Source organism: Sus scrofa, chromosome 6 (genome assembly GCF_000003025.6).
Source record: "Sus scrofa isolate TJ Tabasco breed Duroc chromosome 6, Sscrofa11.1, whole genome shotgun sequence".
Lineage (NCBI taxonomy): Eukaryota > Metazoa > Chordata > Mammalia > Artiodactyla > Suidae > Sus > Sus scrofa.
The window spans coordinates 69,507,829-69,535,794 of record NC_010448.4 but is presented as its reverse complement, the minus strand read 5'-3'; the positions used below and the strand labels follow the sequence as shown (position 1 = coordinate 69,535,794).

Below are 27,966 nucleotides of genomic sequence, written 5' to 3'. Positions count from 1 at the left end.
ATCTGGCAAAATTCGACTCTCTGCTGGAGAGGCGTGGCTGCAGGCTTCCTGGCAGGGGCCACTCGGAGAAGCCTCTGATGACCCTATGCCTTGCCCCCGTGTTACCTGGTGTGTTGTGGGGTCGGTGGCACCTGTTGCTTTCCATGTGTTTGTGACAGAAATAACCCTTCCAGTCACTCACCACGAGCCCGACCAGTGGAGGCTTTTGCAGGCAGTAAGGAAATACCGCAGACTGTCCCAACTCAGGAAGGCACGGTGCCTGCGGTCTGGTCTGCGGTCCCTGGGGGGTGCCCGCTTGCTGAGCCAGACCCCAGACATCTCGTTTGAAAGAAGAAGCGAAAACAAGACCCACCTCTAGGTTCCCGAAAGGGTTATTCTGGCTGAGACTGCCTATAAAAATGCTATTGGCTGTTACCTGGCCCGGCCAAAGTACAGCCAGAATGTCTTTTCTCGCCATCCAGTGCATTTGTTATTTTGGCTGAAGGGAAATAAGCAGAACTCTGCACGTCCAGACCCAAGATGGAGCCCCAGGAGCCGGTCAAGAGGGAAGGGGTAAGTGTGCTGTCCAGGGAGGCAGGGGGGGAAGCAGCCCACCCGCAGGACCAGTTGATCGCTGCTAGGGGATGCTTTTGGGAGCTCTGTGCCGTGGCGGACCATTGCGGGGACCTGCCCCTCGGAGTTCACCCCGCAGCTGGACTTCTACAGGGACTTGAGAGACATTTAGAGACGTTCGGATTTAGAGCTTCTTTGCAAATCATTCTCCTGAAACAGCTTTTAAAACTACCTGGAACCGGGGTGTTCTCTTGTGGCCCAGGCAGGGGGTGAATGATCCGGTGTTATCACCGCAGGAGCGCGGATCGCTGCTGGGGTGCCGGTTCGATCCTTGGTCCGGGGAATTTCTGCATGCTGTGGGTGCAGCCAAAAGGAAAAAAAGTACCTGCCGCCGAGTTGATGAGACTCAAAGGAGAATTTGTCACAATGTCCTTAACCATAAGCATTTGAGGTGAAGGGCTTCTGGCACTGCAGCAAAATCCTTACACATGGCTAGTGAGATGTGTTTGCTTTGTTTTTATTTTGGCTTCCGAGCCTTTTCATGAACGTTTTCAGCATGTAAAGAGCCAGCATGCAAAGAAGAAAGGCTCGGAAAAGATGTTGCAGGATTTGAATTTACCTCAAATCTGTAGCAGAGATTCCCTACCTTTTTAGATAATGCGACTTCTCTGTTTTAGAGACAAAAGATTTTTCTGGCCCTCTCCCCTCTCACCCCTGCCTTCCATAGAATTGCCTTGTACTTTTAGAGTCTCTTGACTGAGGAACACACATAAGGACAGAAACATAATGTGACTCTATTAACACTTTTAAGAAATAAGCATTTTATTCATCACAACAGCATCTGCTTATATTGACGGTGGGAGGTACTTTCTGTGCACATTAATTATTTGCATATGGATCTAAGACCTTCACCATAGGCAGGGTTGGGTACGTGCGCTGTAGCTCATAGACAGAGAGCAAGTTTGGGGAGGAGTTCCCTCGTGGGTCAGCAGCTTAAGGACTTGGCGTTGTCACTGCTGTGGCTCATTGCAGCTGTGGCGTGGGTTCGATCTCTGACCTGGGAACTTAGACTTGCCATGGACACGGCCAAAAAAAAAAAAAAAGGGAGAGAGAGGTTTGGGAGGTACAAGTACCTAGGATTCATTCCTGCTCCATCCTGTTCTAGCTGTGGGAACTTGAGCGAGTTATTTAACCGCTCTGTGCCTCAGTTTTCTCATCTATAAAATGGAAATAATAATGTGAACTGAAGTTTGGCCTTTGCCATCCGCCTTTGCATGGAGTAAAACATGAGCCACGGCAGCTACACACCCGCAGCATCCCCTGAGCAGAGCTCAGGCTGGGGACCAGGAGGGAGGCACCTCTATGCTCTGGGGAAACTGGAAGAACAGGCCTTCAGATAGTCAGATATTTTCAGGAGATTTTATGAGCCCAATGCTTGTATCTCCTCATATCTAGAAAAACACTAAAATCCTTTGTGGTGAGGTCTGCTCCTTGTGACTGGTAGTAACTTTGAGGAGATCAGCAACAAACTGTTGTAAGAAGGGTGTGCGCATTGAAACAGGTGTGTGCTGCCTGCACCTCCCCCTCACCTTTATCCCATCCTGATGTCCCCCCTTCTCCTCCTTGGGTGGTATTTCAGCCTCGCCGCTTGTAGTTAAGGATAAAGAATGTCTCCGAGGGTGAGAGCTGATGCGTCCTGCAGGCTGTGAGAACTCAGGATCCTGGCCCCGATAGCGGAGGTGCATTTCAAAGGAATGGTCTCAGGGAGCCCAGGCCTCTTTTGTTCCTGCTCCCTGTCCTTTGTTGCAAAATCTCCAAGACATCCCAGCTCCTCTCTCAGGGCTACCTGCGATCTGTCTCCTGGGCTGAAGTCCTCATTTTGCCCCAAATAAAACATAACTCTCAACTTTCAGGTGGAGTGTTTTTCAGTGGACAATAACCATTACCACTGCCGAGGGCTGCAGAAACAATTCACTGAGATGATGTGTGTAAATGACCTGTTCATTCTTTTTGAACATCCTCTGGAGCAGGGCCCTCCTGGCATTTGGGGCCAGGTGGTTCTTTGCTGCGGAGCTGGGGTCGGGCGGGGGGCGGCCTGGTGTGGTAGAAAGTCTAGCAGCATCCCAGCTGCCTACTCCCTGGAGGCCAGCAGCTCTCTGGCCAAGGAGCCTGACCGCGTTAGAGGTGACTGCACAGAGCTGTCTTGTTGACCTCCTGATAATAAAGTGTCAGGTCAAATCTTATCTCCTCTCTTTCCTAGGACCGTGAGGTGGCAGGACCGCCGCGGTTGGGGGGGGAGGGGGAGAGGAATGCACCGCCCAGCTGTGCCCCCAGGTGCAGCAGTGAAAGAACAGGAAACACCCCCGCCCGGGCCCCCGCGCCGGGCGGCCCCTGCAAAGGAATCATCCATTTTAAAAGGAGGTGATTAAGCAGCTACATGCAGAACGTGCGGGCCGTGATCACAGCTCCCTGCCCGTCCGATTCTATAAGGAAGGAAGCTTTCTCCGGGCCCGGAAGGATGCAGGCGGCCCTTCCCAGGTGGCTGAGGGCGGACCTGCCTCATGGGGTGAATAGTGCTGGGTTTCCTGGCAGACATCAAAGCAGGACTATTCCAGCGGTGAAGCTGCCGATCACAAAGCGAAGCCAAGGGGGGATTTAGGAGCCCAGGAGACGTGGGGGAAGGGCGGCTCGGGGCAGATGCTGGGCTGCTCAGGCTGGTGGGAGGCCCCTCTTGTGCTGGTGGCTGTGCAACCATGGCCCCCCTGGCCATTGGGTTCCTCAGATGAAAAGAGGAAAGACAAAAACCTGGTGTCTTTGTGCTGGGAAAAAGGACTCTTGGCCTGAAAGAAAGAAAATGGATTAGGGGGAAAAATGCTTTGGGAAATGAAAACACATGATTTTTTGGAGTTCCCATCATGGCTCAGCGGTTAACAAACCCGACTAGCATCCATGAGGACACAGGTTCGATTCCTTTGCTCAGTGGGTTAAGGATCCAGCACCGCCGTGGGCTGTGGTGTAGGTCACAGACACGACTCAGATCCTGCATTGCTGTGGCTGTGCTGTAGGCTGGCAGCTACAGCTCTAGTTAGATTCCTAGCCTGGGAACCTCCTTATCCCACGGGGGAGGCCCTGAAAAGACAAAAAGAAAAGGCAGGGGGGAGTTCCCATTATGGCTCAGCGGAAACAAATCTGACTAGTAACCATGAAGTTGCGGGTTTGATCCCTGGCCTCAATCAGTGGGTTAAGGATCCAGTGTTGCCGTGAGATGTGGGGTAGGTCACAGACCCGGCTTGGATCCCATATTGTTGTGCCTGTGGTGTAGGACGGCGGCTACAGCTCCAATTAGACCCCTAGCCTGGGAACCTCCATACGCCTCAGGTGTGGCCCTAAAAAAAAAAAAAAGAAAGAAGAGCACAGAAGTGTTGGTGGAGGGCCTCCCTCACGAGCTAGCCGAGTGTCGTTCAGCACGTAGCTTCCCCCAGTCGTCAGTGTTAGTAATTAGCCATCATAGCAAAGCTGTGATGCAATGCGTTCCTCCTGAAGCCAGCTCTGGGGCTCAGTGGTTCACCCTCAAGAACTCCTTCCCCACATCGATCCTGGGAGGAAGGCAGGATCACTGTCCCCTCTCCCCAGATGAGGGAACAGCGACACAGAGGCGTTTAGGACCTGGCTGCAGACCGTATTGGGGTGGGGGAGAAGAAAGGGGGGGGGTTCGTCCTTTGCTCTTGGGAGCTGCGCTGCCGCAGCCCTGCTCTCGACCCCCACAGCCACGAAACAAAGTAGCTCCAGTTGGGAAACTTTACGGTGCTTGTCTCGCCTCTCTCCCCTCCGCTGAAACCTCAAGGACTCTTTGTGAAAGTTTGGGTTCGTTCCACAGTGTGATGACATGACTTTACAGTGTTAATTCATCGCCACTCACTTTTCCAGGGATCTGTGCATTCCACCCAGAGAGGCCAGACAAGGAAACCTCTTAGACGCAGGCAGCCTCTCTGGTGGTAGGAATGGAAATTGGAGACAAATTCCTAAGAGGCAGCTTGGGTGGGGCTTTCTTCCAGGCATCCTTGAATCACGCCCTGTCTGTCAGGATGGAGACCTGAAGGCGGTTATTTTACTAAATCTCAGAGCGTTCTCAAGGGCATTATGTTAACTAGTCTTAGACCATGGTCTCAGCATGTTGGAAAACAGGAAGCCCGTTTACTGTGGCCACGAGGCGCCTGCTTTCTCCCCAGAGCACAGCTCACAGGGGCAGCTCCCCTTGGCCCCTGAGGAGAGCTAGCTCCCTCATTCATGCCAGGAGGCCACTGAGCCGCCTGTTACTTTTTCATTTTCTTTTATCCTACTTTATTATGTTTTGTCTTTTTAGGGCCACACCATGGCATATGGAGGTTCCCAGGCCAGGGGTCGAGTCAGAGCTGAAGCCACGAGCCTACGCCACAGCCACAGCAACGCTGGATCTGAACCTCGTCTGTGACCGGCGCCACAGCTTATGGCAACGACAGATCCTTAACTCAATGAGCGAGGCCAGGGATGGAACCCGCATCCTCATGGCTACTGGTTGGGTTCGTTACCGCCGAGCCACTATGGGAACTCCACGCCTGTCACTTTAACAAGGTGGTTGGAGACACCTGCAAATCCTCCTTGGCCCCTTCTTCTCCCTCGTGCCCTAATCCAGCCCAGTCCCAAATTATTTTTCCCCCGCCTCTGGAAAGCTTAAAAAAAAAAAAAAAAGGAAGGAAGGAAGAAAGGGGAAGAAAGAGAGAGAGAAGAAAGAAAGAAAGAAATAAAGAAAGAAAGAAAGATAGAAAGAAAGAAAGAAAAAGGAAGGAAGGAAGGAAGAAAAGGAGGGAGGAAGGAAGAAAAAGGAAAGAAATCAAAAGAAAGTTTAAGCTCTGCCTTTCTCTTACATGCTTTTTTTGTATAGTAACTTTATTGAGACTACAACTCATGAAGCATGCAATTCCCCCATTTAGCATATGCAATTCAGTATATATTCACAGAGTTATAGAACCATCACCATAATTGATTGTAGAATTATTTTTCCTTTTTACGGCCATACTTGCGGCATATGGATGTTCCCAGGCTAGGGGTCCAATGGGAGCTGCAGCTGCCGGCCTGCATCACAGTCACCGCAACACCGGGTCCAAGCTGTATCTGTGACCTATGCCGCTGCTTGAGGCAACACCGGATCTTTAACCCACTGAGCAAGGCCAGGGATGGAACCCAAATCCTTGCAGAGACAGCTTCGGGTGCTTAACCTGCAGAGCCGCAATGGGAACTCCAATTTAAGAATATTTTCATCACCCTTAAAGGACCCTGTACCCACTCTTTCCCTCCACATTTCCCCTCCTTTTCTCCCCCAGCCCTGTGTAATCAGGGTTTATCTTCAGTCTCCGTGGATCTGCATATTCTGGACATTTCACATAGATGGATCCTGGCAATAAGTGGCCTTCTGAGGCTGGCTTCTTCACTTAGCCCATCTTCAGGATTCACCCACTTTGTAGCAGTGTTTCATGCCTTTTCATGGCCAGGTGATACCCCATTGGACGAGTATCCCCCATCTCGCTTATCCTCGTTCATCTGTTCCTAGGCATTTGGCTTGTTTCCGCCTCTGGCTGTGATGAAAATGCCGCTGGAAGACTGTGATCAAGTGTGTGAACGTGTGTTTTCATTCTCTCGGGTGCACACCTACGAGTGCAATTTCTGGGTTCTGTGGTTGCTCTGTGTTTAACTTTTTGAGGACCTGCCAGACTGTTTGCCAAAATGGCTTCACCATTTGACTTTCCCTGGGGCAAATGTGAGAGGCTTCCAGCTTTCATCCTCATCAGCATGTATTATTATCTTTTTTTTTGAAAGTATAGTTGATTTACAATTTGTGTCATTATCTGCCTTGTTGGTTTTAACCGTCCTAATGTGTGAGAAGTGGTATCACATCGTGGTGTTTGGTTTTTTTTTTTTGGTCTTTTCTGGGGTCGCACCTGCAGCATATGGAGGTTCCCAGGCTAGGGGTCTAATCAGAGCTGTAGACGCTGGCCTACGCCACAGCCACAGGAACGCAGGATTCGAGCCGCATCAGTGACCTACATCCACAGCTCACCGCAAAGCCAGATCCCCAACCCACTGAGCGAGGCCAGGGATCGAACCCGCAACCTCATGGTTCCTAGTCAGATTCGTTAACCACTGCACCATGATGGGAACTCCTTTTTCCAGATTCTTTTTCCTTATAGGTTATTATAAAATATTAAGTATAGTTCCCGGGACCACAGTCTTCTTGAGGGCAGCTGTTTTGCCTGCCAGACTGTAGCGTGGTACCTAGATTATAGCTGGCTGTCAATGAATGTTTGTTTAATGCATTGGCCATGAAAACTTAATCAGTAGTCAATTTAAGACAGAAATGGAACTTTTTATTTGAGCCAACCTGAGGATTATAACCTGGGAGATAGTCTTTCAGAAAGCTCTGCCGGAGTTCCTGTTGTGGCTCAGCAGGTTAAGAATCCGACTAGTATTCGTGAGGATGAGGGTTCGATCCCCAGACTTGCTCAGTGAATTAAGGATCCAGCATTGCCCGTGAGCTGTGGCATAGTTCACAGATGTGGTTCAGTCGTGGTCTTGCTGTGGCTGTGGCATAGGTCGGCTGCTGTAGCTCCAATTCAACCCCTAGCCTGGAAACCTCCATATGCCACAGGTGCAGCCCTAAAAAAAAGAAATTAAAAAAAAAAAGAAATCTCTGAAGACTGTTCCTTCCACCTGTTAGCAATCTAAGCACAGTCATAGGAATTTTTGAGACGAAGGGTTATATATATCAAAGTAACATTGACAGTTTAAATAGTCTAACAAGGTGGGTAGTGAGTTGTGACCTCTTACAGGGTTGGGAAAGGAATATTATCTCCTGAGGGTTTATCTTGCTGGTGCCAGGAGGATGGCTTTTTTTTTTTTTTTTTTTTTTTGCAAGTGGGCATTCCTGTGTCTTCTAGGGGGACCTAGGCAATGTTTAATGCAGATACACAATGCACACTGATGGGGAGGGCACAGTGGCTCAAGTGGGCATTCCTATGTCTTCTAGGGGGATCTAGGCAATGGATAATGCAGATACACAGTGCACACTAATGGGGAGGGCATAGTGGCTCAAATGGCAGAGAAAATTAGTCTTTTCCTGCCTTAAAAACAATTTTGCTTCATCAGAATGTAAGCGTTTGGACCAGCAAGTTCAGTGAGAACTCACCCAGAAGGCCTTTGCTATTTTCAAAACCAAGGGTGAGCCTTGATTCCTGTGGATCCATAGAAAGTACCTGTGGCTTGAATGCACGTAGGAAGCCAAGGAAGAGAAGTTGAATTATGTGTTCCAGCCTCAGAGCCTCGACAGACAGCCCGAGGGCTTTCTGATCATTTTCAGTGGGATCCCATAAAAGCCATCTGGGAGCTGGCTGTACCCTTGCCTGGCAGGATCCCCGCCCTTCCCCTCCTGTCTGGGGCATGAGCCTCCAGCAGCAGCCAGCTCCCCAGCTGAGCTTTGCTAAGGACTTCAAACCTTAGGACCCATCAAAGCAGAGTGTCGGAGTTGCACCTGCAGGATGAATGAAGCATTTGTAGTTAATCATTTACTGGGAAGAGAGGCAAAATAGGAGAAATTTTCGTCAACATTTCTTCCCTCCCCACGCCCCGTCCTTTCTTCTTCCCGTCCTCCCTTCCACCAAATCAAGCAGTGGCACAGCTACAGGGGAGAGAATATCTGTTCTCTACTATAGCCTAGTCCCTAGCCCAACACCTGGCTCACAGTGGGTGCAAACATGGGGTTTTTCTGGGGGGGAGGGTAGTCATTTTTGGCTGCCCTGAGGCGTGTGGAACGGCTGGGCCAGGGATCCGAGCAAAACCACAGTAGAGACCTAAGCCGCAGCTGTGGCAATGCCAGGTCCCTGACCCAGTGTGCCAGCCCGGGATCATACCCAAGTCCCAGTGGTTCCCAAGACGCCGCCAATCCCGTGGCACCACAGCAGGCGCTCCCACAATATGCTGAATGAGTGAATGAATGAAGACTCAGAGCACTTGAGGAGGGGAGAGTCGCCACATCTCAGGCGGGGTTTTTGAGGGCGGGGGTGCCTACTTGCACACCTGCTGCCTTTAGAAAACTCGGCACAGCAACAGCTCTGGAAACGCCTTTCCCCCTGGGCAGCATCACCTGCTCCTCCCACTTTTGTCATCTGCTGTCCCTACTGGCTTGAGTGGGTGGTGGGGTCTGAGGAGGGACTGGAAACCAGAGCCCGTTGTTCCTTGATGGGCGGCTTTGTGGCTCTTAACGTCCTTACCAGAAACTTCCTGGGAATTAACCATTTGTAAATTCATCTGTGGTTCTGCCCTTGACCAGGACTCCTACAGGTCCTGAGCCTGCTCTGCGGAGGGGGTGTTCATGGACTGGACTGGGCTGTCCCCTCCTGGGCACCCGACAAGGCCGGGGTGACCGCTGTTTCTCTGCCTGTCCTGCTCCTACTGGCTTCTCTCAAGGGGTCCTGCTCGGATTAGGAAGGATGCTGCCCAGAGGGGGACACGAGGACCTCAGCGGCCACTGGAGGGGCTGAGTCCCATGTGCCTGGGACCCGGGTCAGAGTACAGGAGTGAGGTGCTTCAGCAGTGGGTTCAGAGAGCCACGCCCAGGCTCACTCCAGGCAGTGGATTTACTCACCTACACAACCAGATGCTCCTGTAACTAACCCTTGCAATAACTCCCAGGGGTGTTATTATCTCACGCAAAAGAGGAGGAAACTGAAGATCATAGGAGTTGAGCTAGAAAGTAGCAGTGAGCAAATTCAACTGAGATCTGTAGATTCTTCCTTTTTCTTTTTTTTCTTTTTAGGGCAGCATCTGCCACATATGGAATTTCCCAGGCTAGGCGTTGAATCGGAGCTACAGCTGCCAGCCTACACCACAGCCACAGCAACGCCAGATCTGAGCCTTGTCTGCAACGGACACCACAGCTCCTGGCAATGCCAGATTCTTACTCACTGAGCAAGGCCAGAGATCAAACCCACAACCTCGTGGATACTAGTCAGGCTCGTTACCGCTGAACCACAATGGAAACTTCCAGATTCGTAGATTTTATTTTATTTTATTTATTTATTTTCTTTGTCTTTTTGCCATTTCTTGGGCTGCTCCCTCGACATATGGAGGTTCCCAGGCTAGGGGTCCAATCGGAGCTGTAGCCGCCGGCCTACGCCATAGCCACAGCAATGCGGGATCCAAGCCAAGTCTGAGACCTATGCCACAGCTCACGGTAACGCTGGATCTTTAACCCACTGAGTGAGGCCAGGGACTAAACGTGAAACCTCACAGTTCCTAGTCGGATTCGTTAACCACTGCACCACAACGGGAACTCCGGGATCTGCAGATTTTAAAAGCAAAGCTCTTTCTGCTTCTTTTGTCCCCCCTGCTTTTCATTCCCTTACTAATGAATTCCCACTTGTCATTGAAGATTGTCTTAATTAAATGAGGGTTTGGTTTCCTGAATGTCAGAGGGGACAGTGTCACAGAACGTGGTCAGAGTTCCTCGAAATCTACATTTAAAGATTTTTTTCACTGTGCTCTCTGTCTCTTATAGCAGAAGTCCAGGGGCTAAAAGAAGTTGATCAGTGGCCCTAAATAATTAAAAATTTTTGTTGGAGTTCCCGTCGTGGCGCAGCGGAAGTGAATCTGATTAGTAACCATGAGGATGCAGGTTCAATCCCTGGTGTCGCTCAGTGGGTTAAGAATCTGGCCTCGCCATGAGCTGTGGTGTAGGTCAAGGACACTGCTCGGATCCTGTGTTGCTGTGGCTGTGGTGTAGGCCGGCAGCTGTACTCTGATTCAACCCCTAGCCTGGGAACCTCCACATGTGGTGGGTGCAGCCCTAAAAACAAAACAAAACAAAACAAAACAAAACAAAAAAACCCAATTTTTTTTTTTTTTTTCGTCTTTTTAGGGCTGCATGTGCAGCATATGGAGGTTCCCAGGCTAGGGTTTGAGTCAGAGCTGAAACTGCTGGCCTAAACCACAGCCACAGCAATACAGGATCTGAGCCACGCCACAGCTCATAGCAACATGGAATCCTTAACCCACTGAGAGGGGCCAGCGATCGAACCGGAGTCCTCATGAATAATAGCCAGGTTCGTTTCCACTGAGCCATAAGGGGAACTCCACATTTTCGTGTGTTTTTCTCTTTGATTTTTCAAGGAGTCTGTGTATAAGACAGCGCTCGGGTGCATTTGCAGCACTCGGCCAATGCAGCCAGAGCAGGACTGTCAGAGGCAAGTCAGACCCCAGGTGGGGGGGTTGGCGAGGGTGATCCTTGCATTTCTCTCTGACCCAGGGTGCTTCCCCACCCACCCTGGGGACACTGAGCAATGTGTGGAGACTTTTAGGTTGTCACAGACTGGGGGGGGCTGTTCCCACAGTGCGTACGGGACTCCCCACCCCCACCCCCTGTAGCAAAGGATCCTTGGTCCCTGAGTGCAGTGAAAGTAGCCTGTTTTACCCCAGGCCTCAGGGAGGGTAGGTTAGCAGGTGGGGCGGGGTTGAAAGGCCACGCATCTTCAGATCACATCCACGTTTCTACCAGTTGCTGAGTGGAGTCGATCAGGAGCTCCCGCGAACCCTGGGCTGCTTCCTGACCTAAAGCTGAGATCTCTCCTCCCGCAGAGGCTGACACTGGTGCTTGCTTTGGCGACGCTGATAGCTGCCTTCGGCTCCTCCTTCCAGTATGGGTACAACGTGGCCGCTATTAACTCGCCTTCTGGGGTAGGTCACTGCAGTGGGGGAGACGAAGCCCCCACTGAGCAGGGAAGTGGGTTTGGAGTGCCCGGGGTGGGGGCGGTAGGGTGGGACTCACCTCTTTGCTGAGGGCACCCAGGGGGGTCTCAAGGGAGGAGAGGGGCACCCACCAGACACAGAGTGAGCGCAAGCCCAAAGGACCTGCAGGCACAGGGCCATGGGGACACACCAGATCCCCAAGCCTCAGCTTCTGGTGGAGAGCCAAGCCGGGCTGGCACGTGGTGGGCTGGCCTCCAGGAGTTGGGGGAGGCAAGGTTTGAGGGGCCCCTGATCTTGGGCAGCCCTGTGATCCATAGCGGAGGCAGGGATGGCCCAACATGGGTTCCATGATTGAAGGCTGGATTCACTTCTTCCCGGGGTGCGAAACCTCCTGGGCCGTTTGCCTCCTAGAGGCCTCTCAGTTCCAGGGGGCCCCCTGCTAATCGCCGTTAATCCTCACAAAAATGTTTGATACCCACGTGCCCAGCTCATCCCACCGGGTGGCCCCACCCACAATGGGCGTCGTTCTTTCCGCAAAAGCACCTCCAATTATTCTGATGTGCTGTTTTGCTTCGCCCTTCAGTTCATGAAAGACTTTTACAATGAGACCTACTATGACAGAATCGGGGAATACATGAGCGAATTTTCCCTGACCTTGCTGTGGTCTGTGTCTGTGTCCATGTTCCCCTTCGGAGGCTTCATCGGCTCCCTCATGGTCGGCCCTTTGGTGAATCACTTAGGCAGGTAAGAAAGAGGAGGTGAATTTTCAACTCCCTGAAATGGATCAGCCCCATCTGTGCTTAAAACCCGGGCCTAAAGCAGAAACCGTTCCAGGAAACCTTGATAAGGACCATTGCTGTGATGATTTTCGTTTCCTAATGTGGCTGAGAAGACCAGACACTGGCCAAGTGTTTGGGGACTGAGACGATGAAATTCTCAGGGATGGAGGTGGGTGGAGGGGGCTGGTCTTGGGCTTTAGTGCTTCAGAGATCAGGACTCGCTCCCATTCTCATCTTCTCCTACCTTGAAATTGTCCTTCCCAAAACGTCCTTCTGGCCTTTTTTGTTGTTATTATTATTTGCCTTTTTTTTTTTTAAGGCTGTACCCTCGGCATATGGAGGTTCCCAGGCTACAGCTGTCAGCCTACACCACAGCCACTGCAACAGGGACCCAAGACATGTTTGTGACCTACACCACAGCTCATGGCAACACCGGATCCTTAACCCACTGAGCAAGGCCAGGGATCGAACCTGCATCCTCATGGATCCTAGTTGGGTTCGTTAACTGCTGAACCACTAAGGGAACGCCTCCTTCTGGCCTTTAGAAGAGTCAAGCGCCAGATAGCATAGCCAAGACATCAAGCACAACGTAGACCATAGCTGAATGTTCTTGAACGCTGCCTCTTAAAGGAACTCAAGCTAACTGCTCTGTTCTTGTTCCTTGAATCAAGTAATATGCAGTATTTAGCCCACATTAAACTCCTGTAAAACTCTGAAATGGCTGGGATTCATGTCCATGTGAAACCATGTGCTCTCAGGGCCACCCTCCCTCTGCGCGTCTTGAATGCCAAGTGCAGAACTTAAATCTTGGCCCCTAATTGTAGAAATATTAGAGATTCAGTATTTGACTTCAGCCTTCACACTCCCCTGGTAAATCCCGTGGGTATGAACAGTATTTAAGCGTTCCTCCCCTCCAACCCCCTCCCTTCGAGGATGGGCCGGGCAAGGTCAAGTTCTCATTCTCCGCCACAGACCTAGTGAGGTCAAGAGTCAAGGCCATGGAGTGCCCTGGTGGCTCAGCGGGTTAAGTATCCAGCATTGTCACTGCTGTGGTGTGGTTTCAGTCCCTTGATTGGGAAGCTCTGTATGCCGTGGGTATGGCCAAAGGAAAAAAAAAAAAAGAGTCAAGGCCAATGCCAGACTTTGGTTCCTTCTCCAGTCTTTAAGAAAAAAAAAAATCTGAGAATAAAGACAGATACACTATGGAGTTCCCACTGTAACATGGTGGGTTCAGAATCTGACTGCAGCAGGCTTGGGTCTCTGCGGAGATGCAGGTTCGATCCCTGGGCTGGTGTGATGAGTTAAATATTCCAGCATTGCTGAAGCTGTGACTTGAATTTAATCCCTGGCCTGGGAACCCCATATGCCACCAGGTAGCTAAACAAGAACCACACACACACACACACACATGCACACTGAGATTCAGAATCTAAGATCCCAAAGTCCTCCCGGGAGGCTCGTGTTGAACTCATAATTCTCCCTGTGGCCTGCCCCGGGGGCAGGACAACAATCTAGTCACCGTCAGATCTGCCGGACGCTTCTCCTTAAGTGAGGTCTGGTCTGCAGATGGAGCTGACGGTTTCTAATCCAACTGCCTGCATGAAAATATAGTAAATGCTGTTCAGTTGTTCGTGGTTTTCTTAAAGATTTACCAGTTCCTTAAATATCAATAGCAGCTAACAATCTATTGATGGGTTCCTATGTGCCAAGCTCTAGCCTAAGAGCTTTTAGGGGATATTAATTCCTCTAATCCTTACACTGTCCCCATCCCCTTTTCAAACATGGGAAAAGGAGGCACAGAGGGCTGCTGTAATTTAGCCAAGATTACATGGGGCAGGTGGATTTCACTTGGGAGCATGCGCAAGTTAACGACCACACTGCACTCTGTTATACCAGGCACAGGTCTTTTTCATCTGTTGCTTTATTTATTTATTTATTGTCTTTTTTGTCTGTTTAGGGGCCCCACCCACGGCATGTGGAGGTTCCCAGTGTAGGGGTCTAATCGGAGCTATAGCCACCGGCCTACACCACAGCCACAGCAATGTGGGATCCAAGCCGAGTCTGCGACCTATACCACAGCTCACTGCGCCAGGACAGGAACTCCTGTTTTGGGTAATTTAGTTGGAGGAAAACTGACATCCTTACCCTATTGAACCTGCCCTTTCATGAGTAAGCTGTGGCTGGTGTATTTATTCCAGAATTCATGGCAGTTCCTTGTCTGAGGTTTTAGGTCTTTGTCATCTGTTCTGGAAATTTTTCAGCCATCATTTCCACAATTTTTTTTGTGTGTGTGTCTTTTTAGGGCTGCACCTGTGGCATATGGAGGTTCCCAGGCTAGGGATCAAATTGGAGCTACAGCTGCCAGGCTACACCACAGCCACAGCAATGCAGGATCTGAGCCACGTCTGCAACCGATACCTGGTCCTTAACCCAGTGGGCGAGGCCAGGGATCGAACCTGCAACCTCATGGTTCCTAGTTGGATTCATTTCCACTGCACCATGACAGGAAGTCCTCCACAAATATTCTCTATCCTCTGTTTTTTATATTCTTTCTTCTGGAAGTTCCCCCATGCTTTTCATGTTGCTGTTGCCTTTTTGACTTCTTAAAAAATGTATTTTTTAAAAATTGTGGTAAAATAGATAAATAACATAAAATGTTCCTTTTTAACCAACTTTTAAGGGTACAGATTTTTGGCCTTAAGTACATTCACATTGTTATACAACCATCACCACCACCTGTCTCTCTGTTTCATCTTGCAAAACTGACCATGTACCCATTAAACAAGAGCTCCCCTTTCTCTTCTCCTGAGTCATTGATCAGCTTTCTGTCTCTGAATTTAAGTGCGCTAGGGACTTTGTTATGAATGGAATCAAACAGGATTTGTCTTTTTGTGACTGGGTTATCTCACTTAGCCTCAGGCCCTCGAGGTGCATTCATGTTGTAGTTCACGTCAGAATTTCTTTCCCTTTTTAAGGCTGAATGACATTCTGTTGCATGAATATACCATGTTTAGTCCACCCATTTATCTGTTGATAAAACATCTAGGTTGCTTGCACCTTCTGGCAATTGTGACTAATGATACTATAATCCTCCATCTCTTTCATATTTTCCATCTTCTTATCTCTCTTTCTGTCACTTTCTATGTAATTTCCTCACATCTGCCTTCCTATTCATTAATTCTCTCCTCAGCTGATTCACCTATGTTTTTTATTTCAATAATTATATTTTTCATTTCAAGAAGTTTTAATTCATTTGTTTTTTAAAATCTGTCTCTTTTTTTGCTATTGTTTTGGATAGTTTTTGTCTTCTATAGTTTATTGTTCTTCATATAGTACCCTTTTAATTACTTGTTTTAGGACGCTACTCATTTAGGACATTATATAGTTTAAAAAACCTATTATAGGAGTTCCCTGGCAGGCTCAGTGGGTTAAGGGTCTGGTGTTGTCACTTCTGAGGCTTGGGTTCAATCCCTGACCCAGGAATTTCCGCACACCTCAGGAGCAGCCAGAAACAGACATATTTTATAGCTTCTATCTAGTCCTATTGTCTGAAGCTGTGCTGTTTGTATGTGCAGCCTCTTGCATGTGGTGGGTTGTTTTGTGCATCCAGAAATGGTGCTTTCCACCCTTAGCAGGCCTGGCTGAGGGACTCCCAGGGAGCCCCTCCAAAGAGTCTTTCCCTTTGCCTTTGTCTGGCTCTCTAGGGCCCAAGTTCCCAAGTCCCCTCCACTCTTAAGTAGGAATTTTTTTTTTTTGCTTTTTAGGGCCACACCCGCAGCATATAGAGGTTTCCAGGCTAGGGGTCAAATCAGAGCTACAGCTGCCAGCCTGTGCCACAGCCACAGCCACCGTAATGCAGGATCCAAGCTGCATCTGTGACCTACACCACAGCTCATGGCAATGCCAACTCCTTAACCCACTGAGCAAGGCCAGGGATCGAACCTTCGTCCTCATGGATGCTGGTCAGATTCGTTAACCACTGAGCCATGATAGGAACTCCCCTTCTATAATCTTTAATATGGTGTTTTTAACCTGGAAAGATTTTTCTTTTCTTTTTCTTTTTTTTTTTTTTTTTTTTTTTTTGCTTTTTAGGGCTGCACCCACGGCATACGGAAGTTCCCAGGCTAGGGGGTCTAATCGGAGCTACAAGCTGCAGGTGTACGCCACAGCCACAGCAGCACAGGATCCAAGACGTGTCTGTGACCTACGCCACAGCTCACGGCAACGGCAACAGCAGCAGATCCTTAACCCACTGAGAGAGACCAGAGATCAAACCCTCAACCTCATGGTTCCTAGTCAGATGTGTTTCTGCTGCGCCACAACGGGAACTCCTTGAAAGACCTTTCTATATGCTGTTGAATTCAATCTGCTAATATTTCATTTAGGATTTTTCGCATCTATGTTGCTAAGTGTTGTTGGCCTAAACCTTTCCCGTGGGCATCCTTACCCCAGCTGGGTTTCAGGATTACACTAAAAGCATGTTAGGTGATGTTTGCAGAACGCTTTACCGAATTTCACATGCAAGCCTTTCCCTCGCTTCCCCACGGATGCCCTCTGCGTGGGGGTCATGTACATTTCCTCCCAGAGGCCATGCACTTGACCCGTCTGAGTCTTAGGTCAACAGCCACGCTTAGGACACAACAGCACCACTGTAACGGAGTGAACATTTGGAATGCGCGAATGCTTAAGCCGCACTGGCCGGTGGTTTGTCCTCCGCAGAAAAGGAACCTTGCTCTTCAACAACATCTTCTCCATCGTGCCTGCCATCTTGATGGGATGCAGCAAAGTCGCCCAGTCCTTTGAGATGATCATCGTGTCCAGACTTTTGGTGGGAATATGTGCAGGTAATTCTGTGATTCGGGATCGTCCAGGGAAGGAGACCAAGCACCTGGGGTCTGAACCAGTCTGAGGCATGCGGTCCACGCCGTTCCTGCCCCACTGCTGTGAATAGATGCTTGAGCCCCTGCGTCTGGGGCACGTGTGCAGATCTTCACTGCAGCGTTTCCTGCCATGAAGGCTGTTCCTTAAAGACTGAGATAGAGGACTTCAAGATCAGGGGGATCCTGGAGTTCCCGTTGTGGCGCAGTGGTTAACGAACCTGACTAGTGAACCATGAGGTTGAGGGTTCGATCCCTGGCCTTGCTCAGTGGGTTGAGGATCTGGCGTTGCTGTGAGATGTGGTGAAGGTTGCAGACATGGCTCAGATCCCAAGTTGCTGTGGCTCTGGCGTAGGCACGGCTATGATTGGACCCCTAGCCTGGGAATCTCCATGTGTCACAGGAGTGGCCCTAGAAAAGGCAAAAAAAAATGAGAAAAAAAAAGTATATATATATCAGAGGGATCCTTCCAACCAATCCTTTATTTCAGCGTTTTCTAAATTATAGGATTATAGGTTGGGACCACTTAGTGGGTGGTGACATCTGTTTGGTGAGCAATATTTTTTTTTTTCTTTTTTGGATGTACCTGCAGCATATGGAAGTTCCCAGGCCAAGGATCAAACCCATGCCACTAGCAGTGACCCAAGCCCCTGCAATGACAACACTGGATCCTTAACCCACTGAGCCACAGCAGGAACTCCGGCATTTTCTCTTTGTTTCTTTGGCCGCTCTGCAGTATACGGAGTTTTTGAGCCAGGGATCAGCTCCAAGCTGCAGTTGCAACTTACACGCTGCAATTACAGCAACGCCAGATCCTTGACCTCACTTTGCTGGGCCAGGGATGGAGCCTGCGTCTGAGTGCTCCAGGGAGGCCGCCAATCCCGTTGTGCCACAGCAGAGACACCCCAGTATTTTCTTTAAAAAAAAAAAAAAAAGGAGTTCCCGTCATGGCGCAGTGGTTAACGAATCCGACTAGGAACCATGAGGTTGCGGGTTCGGTCCCTGCCCTTGCTCAGTGGGTTAACGATCTGGCGTTGCCGTGAGCTGTGGTGTAGGTTGCAGACGCGGCTCGGATCCCGCGTTGCTGTGGCTCTGGCGTAGGCTGGTGGCTACAGGTCCGATTCGACCCCTAGCCTGGGAACCTCCATATGCCGCGGGAGCGGCCCAAAGAAATAGCAAAAAGACAAAAAAAAAAAAAAAAAAAAAAAACTAGGGAAGGCTATCACATGCTGTAAAAGTAAGGCTTGTCTTTTGAAACTTTTGTTTCAGTTCTTTATCTATCTGCCCAAGTGAGAACCAAGTTGGATACAAAATGAATTTCTGTATTTTGTACTGTGGGTTGTGGTCCAAAAAGCTGGAGAAACAGTCCAGTGTACGAATCCCTCTGCCAGCAAAGAGTTAATGAGAGTACTCTCTCCAAAGCCACGCTGCCCTGGCCGAGCTTCCTCCCCCAAGACAGCTTCAGACAGAAGAGATGTGCTTCAGGCCATGCCCTGGCCTTCCTCCAGCTTGGCGTTCTTTTGTGGGCCGCATTTCCCAGGGCCGTCAAGGCGAGCAAGGTGCCCACTCTCAGGGCTGGGCACCTGCAGGGCGGGCACCCAAACGCAAGGGCCCCCTGGAAAGGCTGCACCCAGGGCCCCTCACCCCCCACCCCCCACCAGGCTCTGCAAGTGACTCTTTTTCTCCTTCCGAACAAGCGGATCAGGACAAAGGGATGATTTGGCTGGATGTCAGCAAACCCCTTGCCTGAAGTTACCGGACGATATGGGGGTAAAGAGAGGCTGGTCTTGGGGGGAGTGGTGAGGAACTGCAGGGCTGGGAGATAAGGAGGAAAACAAGCATCTCGAAGAGAGAAGAGGCACTTCAAGGAGAGAATGATCGGCCCCCTGGCAAACTTCCTTCACGCTGGCTTTTCCTGAGAAGGGCTGGACATTTATCTGCCATCTGGGCTGGAGCCCCGAGGCACCGGGCTCTGCTTCTGCAGGTTTCCCCTGCAGCCAGGCTCAGCTTTATGAAAAACAGATGATTCCTGGAAGTTTTCAGTAGCAGGCAGGTGCTGTCACCTTTCTATTGACATCCAGTGATTCAGAGTTGGTTCCAAAAAAGAATGTTAGGCTCTAATAGGTATCAAATCACAGCTTAAAACCCCAACCTTTGGAGTTCCTGCTGTAATGCAATGGGATTGGCGGTGTCTTGGGAGCACTGGGTCGCAGGTTCGATCCCCAGCCGGGCACAATGGGTTAGAGATCCGGCATAGCCGCAGGCTGTGGCTTAGGTCCTGACTGCGGCTCGGATCTGATCCCTGGCCTGGGAGCTCCATGTGCTGCAGGGCAGCCAAAAATGACAAAAAACAAAAACAACCTTTGCTCTTACATAAGCATGACTTGATGTCAGCAGTTTTCAAATTCTTTGGCCTCAGGACTCCTTTACGCTCTTAAAATTATTGAGGAGTCCAGGGAGCTCTCACTCACATGCGTTATATTGATCAATTTTTTTTTTTTTTCTTTTGGTCTTTTGTCTTCTTGGGGCTGTGTCTGTGGCATGTGGAGGTTCCCAGGCTAGGGGTCTAATCGGAGCTGTAGCCACTGGCCTACACCAGAGCCACAGCAACTCGGGATCCGAGCCGCATCTGTGACCTACACCACAGCTCATGGCAACGCCAGATCCTTAACCCACTGAGCGAGGCCAGGGATCGAACACGCAACCTCATGGTTCCTAGTCGGATTCGTTTCCACTGCGCCACGACGGGAACTCCATATTGATCAATATTTATCACATTAGAAGTTGCAACCAAGAAGTGTCCACCATGGTACAGTGGGTTAAAAATTTGACTGCAGTGGCTCAAGTCATTCTTGAGGTGCAGTTTCAATTTCCAGCCTGGTGAAGTGGATTAAAGGATCAGGCATTGCCACACCTGTGGTGTGGGTTGCATCTGTGGCTTGGATTCAATCCCTGGCCCAGGAACTTCTATATGCTATGAGTGTGGCCATAAAATTAAAAAAAAAAAAAGAAAGAAAGAAAGAAAGAAAAGAAATTGCAACCAAGAAATGTATTAAATCATTTTTTTTTTAATTTTTAGAAGTTCCTTTTATTTATTTCGGCCATGCAGAAGTTCCCAGGCCAGGGATTGAACCTGCGCCACAGCAGCCACCCAAGCCACAGCAGTGACCACAGTGGATCCTTAATTCACTTCACCACAAGGGTGCTCCTAAGTCATTTTATTTATGTATTTGTTTATTTATTTTTGTCTTTTTATGTCCGTATCCAAGGTATAGGAGGTTCCCAGGCTAGGGGTTGAATTGGAGCTGCAGCTGCCAGTCTGCGTGCCACAGCCACAGCAATGCCAGATCCGAGCCACGTCTGGGACCTACACCGCAGTTCATGGACATGCCGGTTTAATGAACTGAGCAAGGCCAGGGATCAAACCTGCGTCCTCATGAATATTTGTCAGATTCTCAATCCACTGAGTCACAACAGGAACTCCTGCTCCTAATTTATTTTAAAATAGTAGTAATAAGCCCATTAGATGTCTTTATGAAAATCACTCTATATTCTAAGACAAAAAAAAAAAAAAATGCAGTGGCATCGTTTTACGTTTTTGCAAATCTCTTGAATGTCTGGCTTAGTAGAAGACAGCCAGACTCTCAACCCTGCTTCTGTCAGTGAGATAGAGGGACTATGACCTCTGGAAAGCTCGTCAGAGAATGGGAATACAAAGGACAGTTAACATCTCAGGGCAGTTCTGAAAATATTCTGATCTCAGAGACCCCCGAAACAGTCTCAGGAACCCCTGGATCCTTAGGTCATACTTGGGAACTCCAGCGGAAGCTTAATCCACCTGCCATTCATTCCTTCACGTATCTCCTGACAAGCCTAGAAAAGTCAAGCTCCATGCCACTTAGACACCTTAAAAACAAAGTAAGCAGTCACTCTGACCAAGGAGTTGCAGGGTCAGTGCAGCTTGGGTTCCCAGATGCTCAGATGGTTGATTTGCTGTGAGTCCGCATCTTTGGTAAGAACAGTGTGGACTGGAATTTAAACTTTAAAAGCAGCTTCTCTGACTCTGATATTAGAATGATCTGGCCGTGGTTGCCCCGCGGAATTGTTTCTAAGACAAAATGAGGAGGAGTTCCCGCTGTGGTGCAATAGGATTGGAGATGTCTTAAAAGCACTGGGATACTGGTTTGATCCCCAGCCTAGCACATTGGGTTAAAGATCTGGCATTGCCATAGCTGAGGCTTAGGTTGCAATTGCAGCTTGGATCTGATCCCTGGCAGGGGAACTGCATGTACCACGGGGCAGCCGAAAAAAAAAAAAAAAAAAAGACCAAACTAGGCGTTTCCTGGTGGCATAGCGGGTTAAGGATCTGGCATAGGTACCATTCCCGGCCTGGGAACTTCCACATGCCTTGGGCACAGCCAAAAAAAAAAGGAAAAAAAGAAATAGACAAAATGAGATTGTTCTTCACCAACCTGAAGGGACTCCCATCTCTTCACACACCTCCTGATATTTGTCTCTCCAGTGTTGCTCCTTTTTTGTCTTTCTTTTTTTATTTATTTATTTTTTTGTCTTTTTTTTTTTTTTTTTTTTTTTTTTTGCTATTTCTTTGGACCGCTCCCACGGCATATGGAGGTTCCCAGGCTAGGGGTCTAATTGGAGCTGCAGCCCCTGGCCTACGCCAGAGCCACAGCAACGCAGGATCCGAGCCGTGTCTGCAACCTACACCACAGCTCACGGCAATGCCGGATCGTTAACCCATTGAGCAAGGGCAGGGATCGAACCCACAACCTCATGGTTCCTAGTCGGATTCGTTAACCACTGAGCCACGACGGGAACTCCTCTTTTTTTAATTTTTTAGTGGCCACACCTGCAGCATATGGAAGTTCTCAGGCCAAGGACTGAATCCGAGCCACAGCTACAGCCTCTGCCACAGGTGTGGCAACACCAGATCCTTTAACCCTCCGTGCTGGTTGGGGGATCCAATCTGTGCCTCCGCAGTGACCCAAGCCAAGACAGTTGGATTTTTAACCCACTGGGCCACAGCAGGAGCTCCTCTCCACTGTTGCTCTTAATTAAGATCAGAGGCATGCTTCCTCCACAACCCTTTGGGCACTGGGCCTGCAGGGTCCTTTCCCACCTCCACACAAGACACAGTTGCTCTAAAGACTGCCCCTCTTTGCTCTGAAAATCAGAAAGAATCGATATTGATTCATGAACAGTAAGGGGTCTCTTTTAAAATACTAAGCAGGGAGGCAGAGAGCTATCCTTGGGCAGAACTGCAAAGCTTGAAAACTTGGTGGTCAGTCTCCTCTGATCTCAGGGCTGTCAGATCCCCTCCCCTCAACAGCAGCCCTGCCTCCCCTCTCCCTGAACTGTTTCCTCTCAGCGTCCCCATGGCCAGAGTCTCCCTCTCAGACCCCATGTCTCTCTGAGCAGCAGCCGGCCCTTGGCTCTGCTTACCCTACTTGGACCAGTAACAATCCATCCTACTGTCCTCCCAGACCCCCGGCATCTCACTGGGCTTTTAGGAGAATTAAATGGGATATGATATATGCGAAACCACTTTGGAGCCTATAAACGTGTTTCACCTGTTCATAAGGGCGTCAGATAACTCGCAAGACAGGAAAATGGACCAGTCCAAATATTGGGGGTTCAAAAGTCGTTCAGGCACCACACAAATCTCAGAATGCAGTTGGTCCACAGTATATATTCAAGTGTCTGATGTGTATTGAGAAAGCCGAGAAAGCCTGTGCTTCAGTGTCTGTGCACTGGTTTATTATATACTACATCGTCTCTGCAGGTAAAGCTGGGGGGGCAGGGGGGCCTTGGCCTTTTCTGAACAGCGTTTCTCCCCAAGGAGCAAGAGGGGAGGGAGCCCACACCTGGGCTTTCCTCTCGGCGACCAAGCCGGTTAAGAGGTCCGGCTGGCCTGTGTACCCAGGTGACACCAGTCAGGAAGCAAGGGCACTGTCCGAGGACTTTTTGCTCCGATTGTAAGAGGTGGGGTTCACTTTACTCCTGCCGTTTTGAGAAAGTTTCAGCCCAACTGATGTGATGGCTGAGAAAGAAGTAGTGAATCTGAAGACACGGCTTGTCTCCACCAGAAGACGCATGTTTCTTGATCGTGTTTTTCTCCCGCCCCCGGCAGGTCTCTCCTCCAATGTTGTCCCCATGTACCTGGGGGAGCTGGCCCCGAAGAACCTGAGGGGGCCCTGGGGGTGGTGCCCCAACTCTTCATCACCGTTGGCATCCTCGTGGCCCAGATCTTTGGTCTTCGGACTCTCCTTGCCAACAAAGAAGGTGAGCTCAGGACGCCTCCTCCGACCCCCCCGGCCCTTCCCTGTGAACCAGTCTTTTCTCTCTGAACCATCCCCCGCCCCCACCCCGCACGGCCCTAACCCTGCAGAGCAGGCTTGAATGAGTTGGTGGCCCCTTGCACAGAGCGGGCCCGAATGAGTTGCTAGGGACAGACAGGCTGGCAGTCTCTAGTCCCTCCTGGGGGACAGGTCATGGGGACTTTGAAGGAGCAGGGGGCACCGCTGTCCGACTTTCTCCTGGCTGCTCGGTGGTTGTCACACAAGGACCTGGGGTGCAGCAATGCGCCACTGCCCTGGAGCCTCCCAGCAACACAGCTGCCTTGTGACACTGCTGTGACGGGGAAGTGAGCTACACTGAAGGGCCCCTACTAGTGCCTGGCACGTGGACATCTGCGGGTATCACCTCCCACAAGCCCTAGGAGAAAAGGGGACAGCAAGGCCTTCACAGCTCCTAGAGGGAGCCCGAACCCCTCATTCACTTATTTAACCATTTTTTTAGGGTCCCACCCACAGCAGATGGAAGTTCCCAGGATAGGGGTTGAATCGGAGCTGCAGCTGCCAGCCTATACCACAACCACAGGCACAGCAATGCAGGATCTGAGCCTCCTCTGTGACCTACACTGCAGCTCACAGAAACGTCTGATCCTTAACCCACTGAGTGGGGCCAGGGACTGAACCCATGTCCTCATAGATACTAGTTGGGTTTGTTACCACTGAGCCACAATGGGAATTCCTTATTGAACCATTTTTATTGTGTATATATAAGGGTCCAGAGCTGGAACCTCAATGGTGCCCCGTGGGCCCCTCAATCACAGCCTCCCACCCCCCAAAGGGAGCCACTGCACCCTTGCTCTGCCCTGGAGTTTCATCGCTTTTCTAGAAGATCGAGTTAACATTCCGTGTTTCTGGACTTAGTACAACGGAACCACATTGTGAGAAGGACTCTGCACCCACCACCGTGCTGGTGGGACTGGCTCCTGTCCTGACTTAATTCATTTTCATCACAGCCTAATGAATGGACCTCGATGTATGTCCCCATTCTACTGTGGGCACAGTCGCCTTGTTTCTGGGTTTTGTTTCTATAACCAGTGCTGCTCTTCCCATTCTTGTTCTGGTGTTCTGGTGGCCCAGGCATGTTCCTGATCAGGACAGGGCTGCTGGTCAGAGCACGAGAGGGTGTCCAGCATCACCAGCTCCTGCCTGACAGTCCCCTAAAGGTACCCCATGTGGAGACCTTCCATCTGCCCCTATTTTTACCAGCACTTGGTATTGTCAGAATTTTTCACGTTGTCCATCTGGTGTGTGTGTGGGGGGGAATGGTTATTTACCACTGCTCATTCTCTAAGTGTTTAGAGTGCCCACCATGTATTAGGCACCATCCTAGGTGCTGGGGACACAGAGGTGAGAAAGACAAAGGCCCCCCCCCCCCGCCCCGCCGCCCCCGAGCCTGTGTGCCAGCTCCAAAGAAAACCAATCAGGGTGAGAGGCCAGAGGGGCCAGCTGGGCTCTGTGGGGCTGCAGCGGGCAGGAGGCAGGGGTTGAGGCTGGGGCCCGCCCAGCTCTCCCGTCACATTTCTTCCCCTGCAGGCTGGCCCATCCTCCTCGGGTTGACGGGGATCCCCGCAGCGCTGCAGCTTCTTTGCCTGCCCTTCTTCCCGGAGAGCCCCAGGTACCTGCTGATTCAGAAGAAAGATGAAGCAGCTGCCAAAAACGGTAAGGCTTTCAGGTGAGATGCGCAAAGGGATGGAGGCAGTGGCATCTTTGCCGGCGGGGGGCGGGGGGCGTGGTCCACCCCCAACGCCCCCTCTGCTCCCTCCCCCAGCGCTGAGGAGGCTGCGCGGCTGGGACGACGTGGACGCCGAGATCGAGGAGATCCGGGAGGAGGACCAGGCCGAGAAGGCGGCGGGCTTCATCTCGGTGCTGAAGCTGTTCCGCATGAGGTCCCTGCGGTGGCAGGTCATCTCCACCATCATCCTCATGGGCGGCCAGCAGCTGTCGGGAGTGAACGCGGTACCGGGGCAGCCCCGGGCAGGGGGGGCAGCGGGCAGGCGGCGGGGATGCCCGGAGCGGGGGCAGGGGCAGCCGGGCCGGCCCCACCAGCCTCGGGGGGTTTGCCTTCCAGATCTACTACTACGCAGACCAGATCTACCTGAGCGCTGGGGTGAGAGACCAGGATGTGCAGTTTGTGACTGCGGGCACGGGCGCTGTCAACGTGCTGATGACCGGCATCGCCGTGAGTGTCCCCGGAGCTGAGTCCCCGTCAGCCCCCAAGGAGGGAGGGCACCTGGAGAGTGGGGGTCTTGGCCCAGGAAGGAGCCTGGATCTAAGGTGGCGGCGTGCCCCTCGGCCCCCTCATCTCTAGCCTCGGGGCTCTCCGTCGTGCGGGAGGGGGCAGCCTATGGCTCCCAAAGATGGAGGGCCCCATCCTCCACTCTGGAAGCTTCCACCGGGTGAGGGGGCACTTCTCCAACATCTTACATTGGGGGTCACTCCCTGTGCCAGGGCTGCTGAGGGACAAAGGGAGCCCCTGGCCAGGACAGCGTGGTGGCCTACTGGCCATTCAAGGACACAGCCCCTCTGGTTCTCCTTGTAGCTGCTCCTTCAGAAAGTGTTGTGTGGACGGGGAGGGGATCTGCCCGGGAAGGCGGCTCTGGGCAGGGGTGCGGCGGGGCAGCCGGGGCCTCCTCCCCGGTGGGACGCAGGGCTCCTGAGCCTCCCGCTTTCCCTCGCCCCTTCCCTGCAGATTTTCGTGGTGGAGCTACTGGGGAGAAGGTTCCTGCTCCTCCTGGGCTTCTCCATCTGCTTTACCGCCTGCTGCGTGTTGACAGCCGCCCTGGCTCTGCAGGTGAGGAAGGCGGGGCCTGGGGGGCAAACGCCCACCCCGCGCCCTGTTACGCATGCGCATTATCACGATGCTTGGGTCCACCTGCAGTCCCCACCCCAGCCCCAGCCGCCCACCACCCCACCCACTTTCAGCTTATCTTCCAGTGGCATCCAGGGGGCGCTGCCTGTTGAAGGAGGCTCCAGGCGCTCGCCTTCCCAACTTGGGCGGTGGCTGGGTGAGGTGACCTAGCCCCTGGCCCTCTGGAAACCAAAATTTCTGATGCTCCAGTCCCAGGAGCAAATGTGATCCAACTTGGTCTTCTCTCCACAGGAAACAATATCCTGGATGCCCTACCTCAGCATCGTCTGCGTCATCTCCTACGTCATAGGCCATGCCCTTGGGCCCAGTATGTACCCAAGAGCTGGTCCTGGGTTTCGTTGCCCCTCTCCTGTATGGTCAGCCCTAGAAACTTCTGGCCTGAGCTCTTTAGAGAGGCTCCAGGGAGCGCCGGATTCAGCGTCTCTGCCTCTGTCTTGGGGCAGAGGGGTTTTTTTTGGGGGGGGGAGCATGGTGAGAGCGAGGGCAGGCTGTTTAGGCTGGAACATGCTGCCTGGTGTGGTTGGGCCTTACAGGAGGTCGTGGCTCCCTTTTAGGGACATGACAGGACGTCACCTATTGTGTCCAACTCTTGCTAGGTGCCTTGTCCCATTGCTTCCCCGCAAGAACAGCAGTCCTGGAGACGTGCTGCTCTGCCTTGGGCTGGATGCCTCAGGCCCCTTGCTAGGAGTGGTTGGGGGGGTGGGAGGGGTGCTCGAGGACACTTTGTGGGCCGGTGGGAAGAGAAGACCACTCTTCCTCTTCCCCCTCCCAGGTCCCATCCCAGCACTGTTCATCACTGAGATCTTCCTGCAGTCCTCCCGGCCAGCCGCCTATATGGTGGGGGGCAGTGTCCACTGGCTCTCCAACTTCACCGTGGGTTTGATCTTCCCATTCATTCAAGTAAGTGTGACCCCGCGGGCCCCAGATGCCCCAACTCCTCAAGCGGTAAATCCAGACTCTCTTGAGGAACGTGAACCTGCTCCCCTCCCACAGGTGGGCCTCGGCGCTTACTGCTTCATCATTTTTGCCGTGATATGTCTTCTCACCACCATCTACATCTTCCTGGTTGTTCCTGAGACCAAGTCCAAGACCTTCATAGAAATCAATCAGATCTTCACCAAGATGAATAAAGTGTCAGAGGTGCACCCAGAAAAGGAGCTGAAGGACTTTCCGCCCTCTGCTGTGGGGCTGTAACTCGAGAAGAGGTGCCTGTGCATTGGATCTGCCTGGCGCTTCCATCCTGGGCTGTGAATCCAGAACTAGGACAAGTCCAGTGTGGAAGGCAGGCCCCGCTGGACTGTCTGAAGGGCTTCCATGCAGTTCTCAAAGCCTTTCAGACTCACCCATCACCAACCCTCAGGCATGGCGGGTAGCTGTCCCTCAGCCATGGTGGGTCAGCCGTTGTGTGGCTCCTGGTAACACCAGCTTTTATAACGAAAATTGTTACCGTGATGGCAAGATGGAAGGAATCGAACATGGCCGAAGAAATGAACTCTGCTCCGATCCCACGGTCTTCCGGGGCCACGGGAACCTGGTCAGCGTGGAATCCATCCTCTTGTCAGATCCATCTCCAGAAACACCAGTCCTGGAAAGTGTGATTCACCTGTAGCCATGTTTAGGAAGCTGGGAAGCAGGTCCCTATGGAGACTTTAACCAAGTCAGAGATTATTGATCCCAAATTTTATTATTAGGGGACTGTAGAATTGCCTCTTTATACTCAATAAAACATATATAATCACTTATCA

The 27,966-nt window shown here is 51.2% G+C and overlaps 1 protein-coding gene across 1 annotated transcript; it reads left to right on the top strand.

Annotated features, from left to right (window-relative positions):
* Positions 1 to 27,966, top strand: SLC2A5 (solute carrier family 2 member 5). Its single transcript, XM_021095282.1, is given in 13 exon segments — positions 1 to 552; positions 11,215 to 11,313; positions 11,909 to 12,069; positions 16,824 to 16,948; positions 23,130 to 23,189; positions 23,192 to 23,281; positions 24,886 to 25,011; positions 25,121 to 25,308; positions 25,421 to 25,531; positions 26,042 to 26,143; positions 26,453 to 26,528; positions 26,994 to 27,121; positions 27,215 to 27,966. Coding segments are annotated over 13 exon segments (1,500 nt in total). The 5' UTR covers positions 1 to 519; the 3' UTR covers positions 27,416 to 27,966.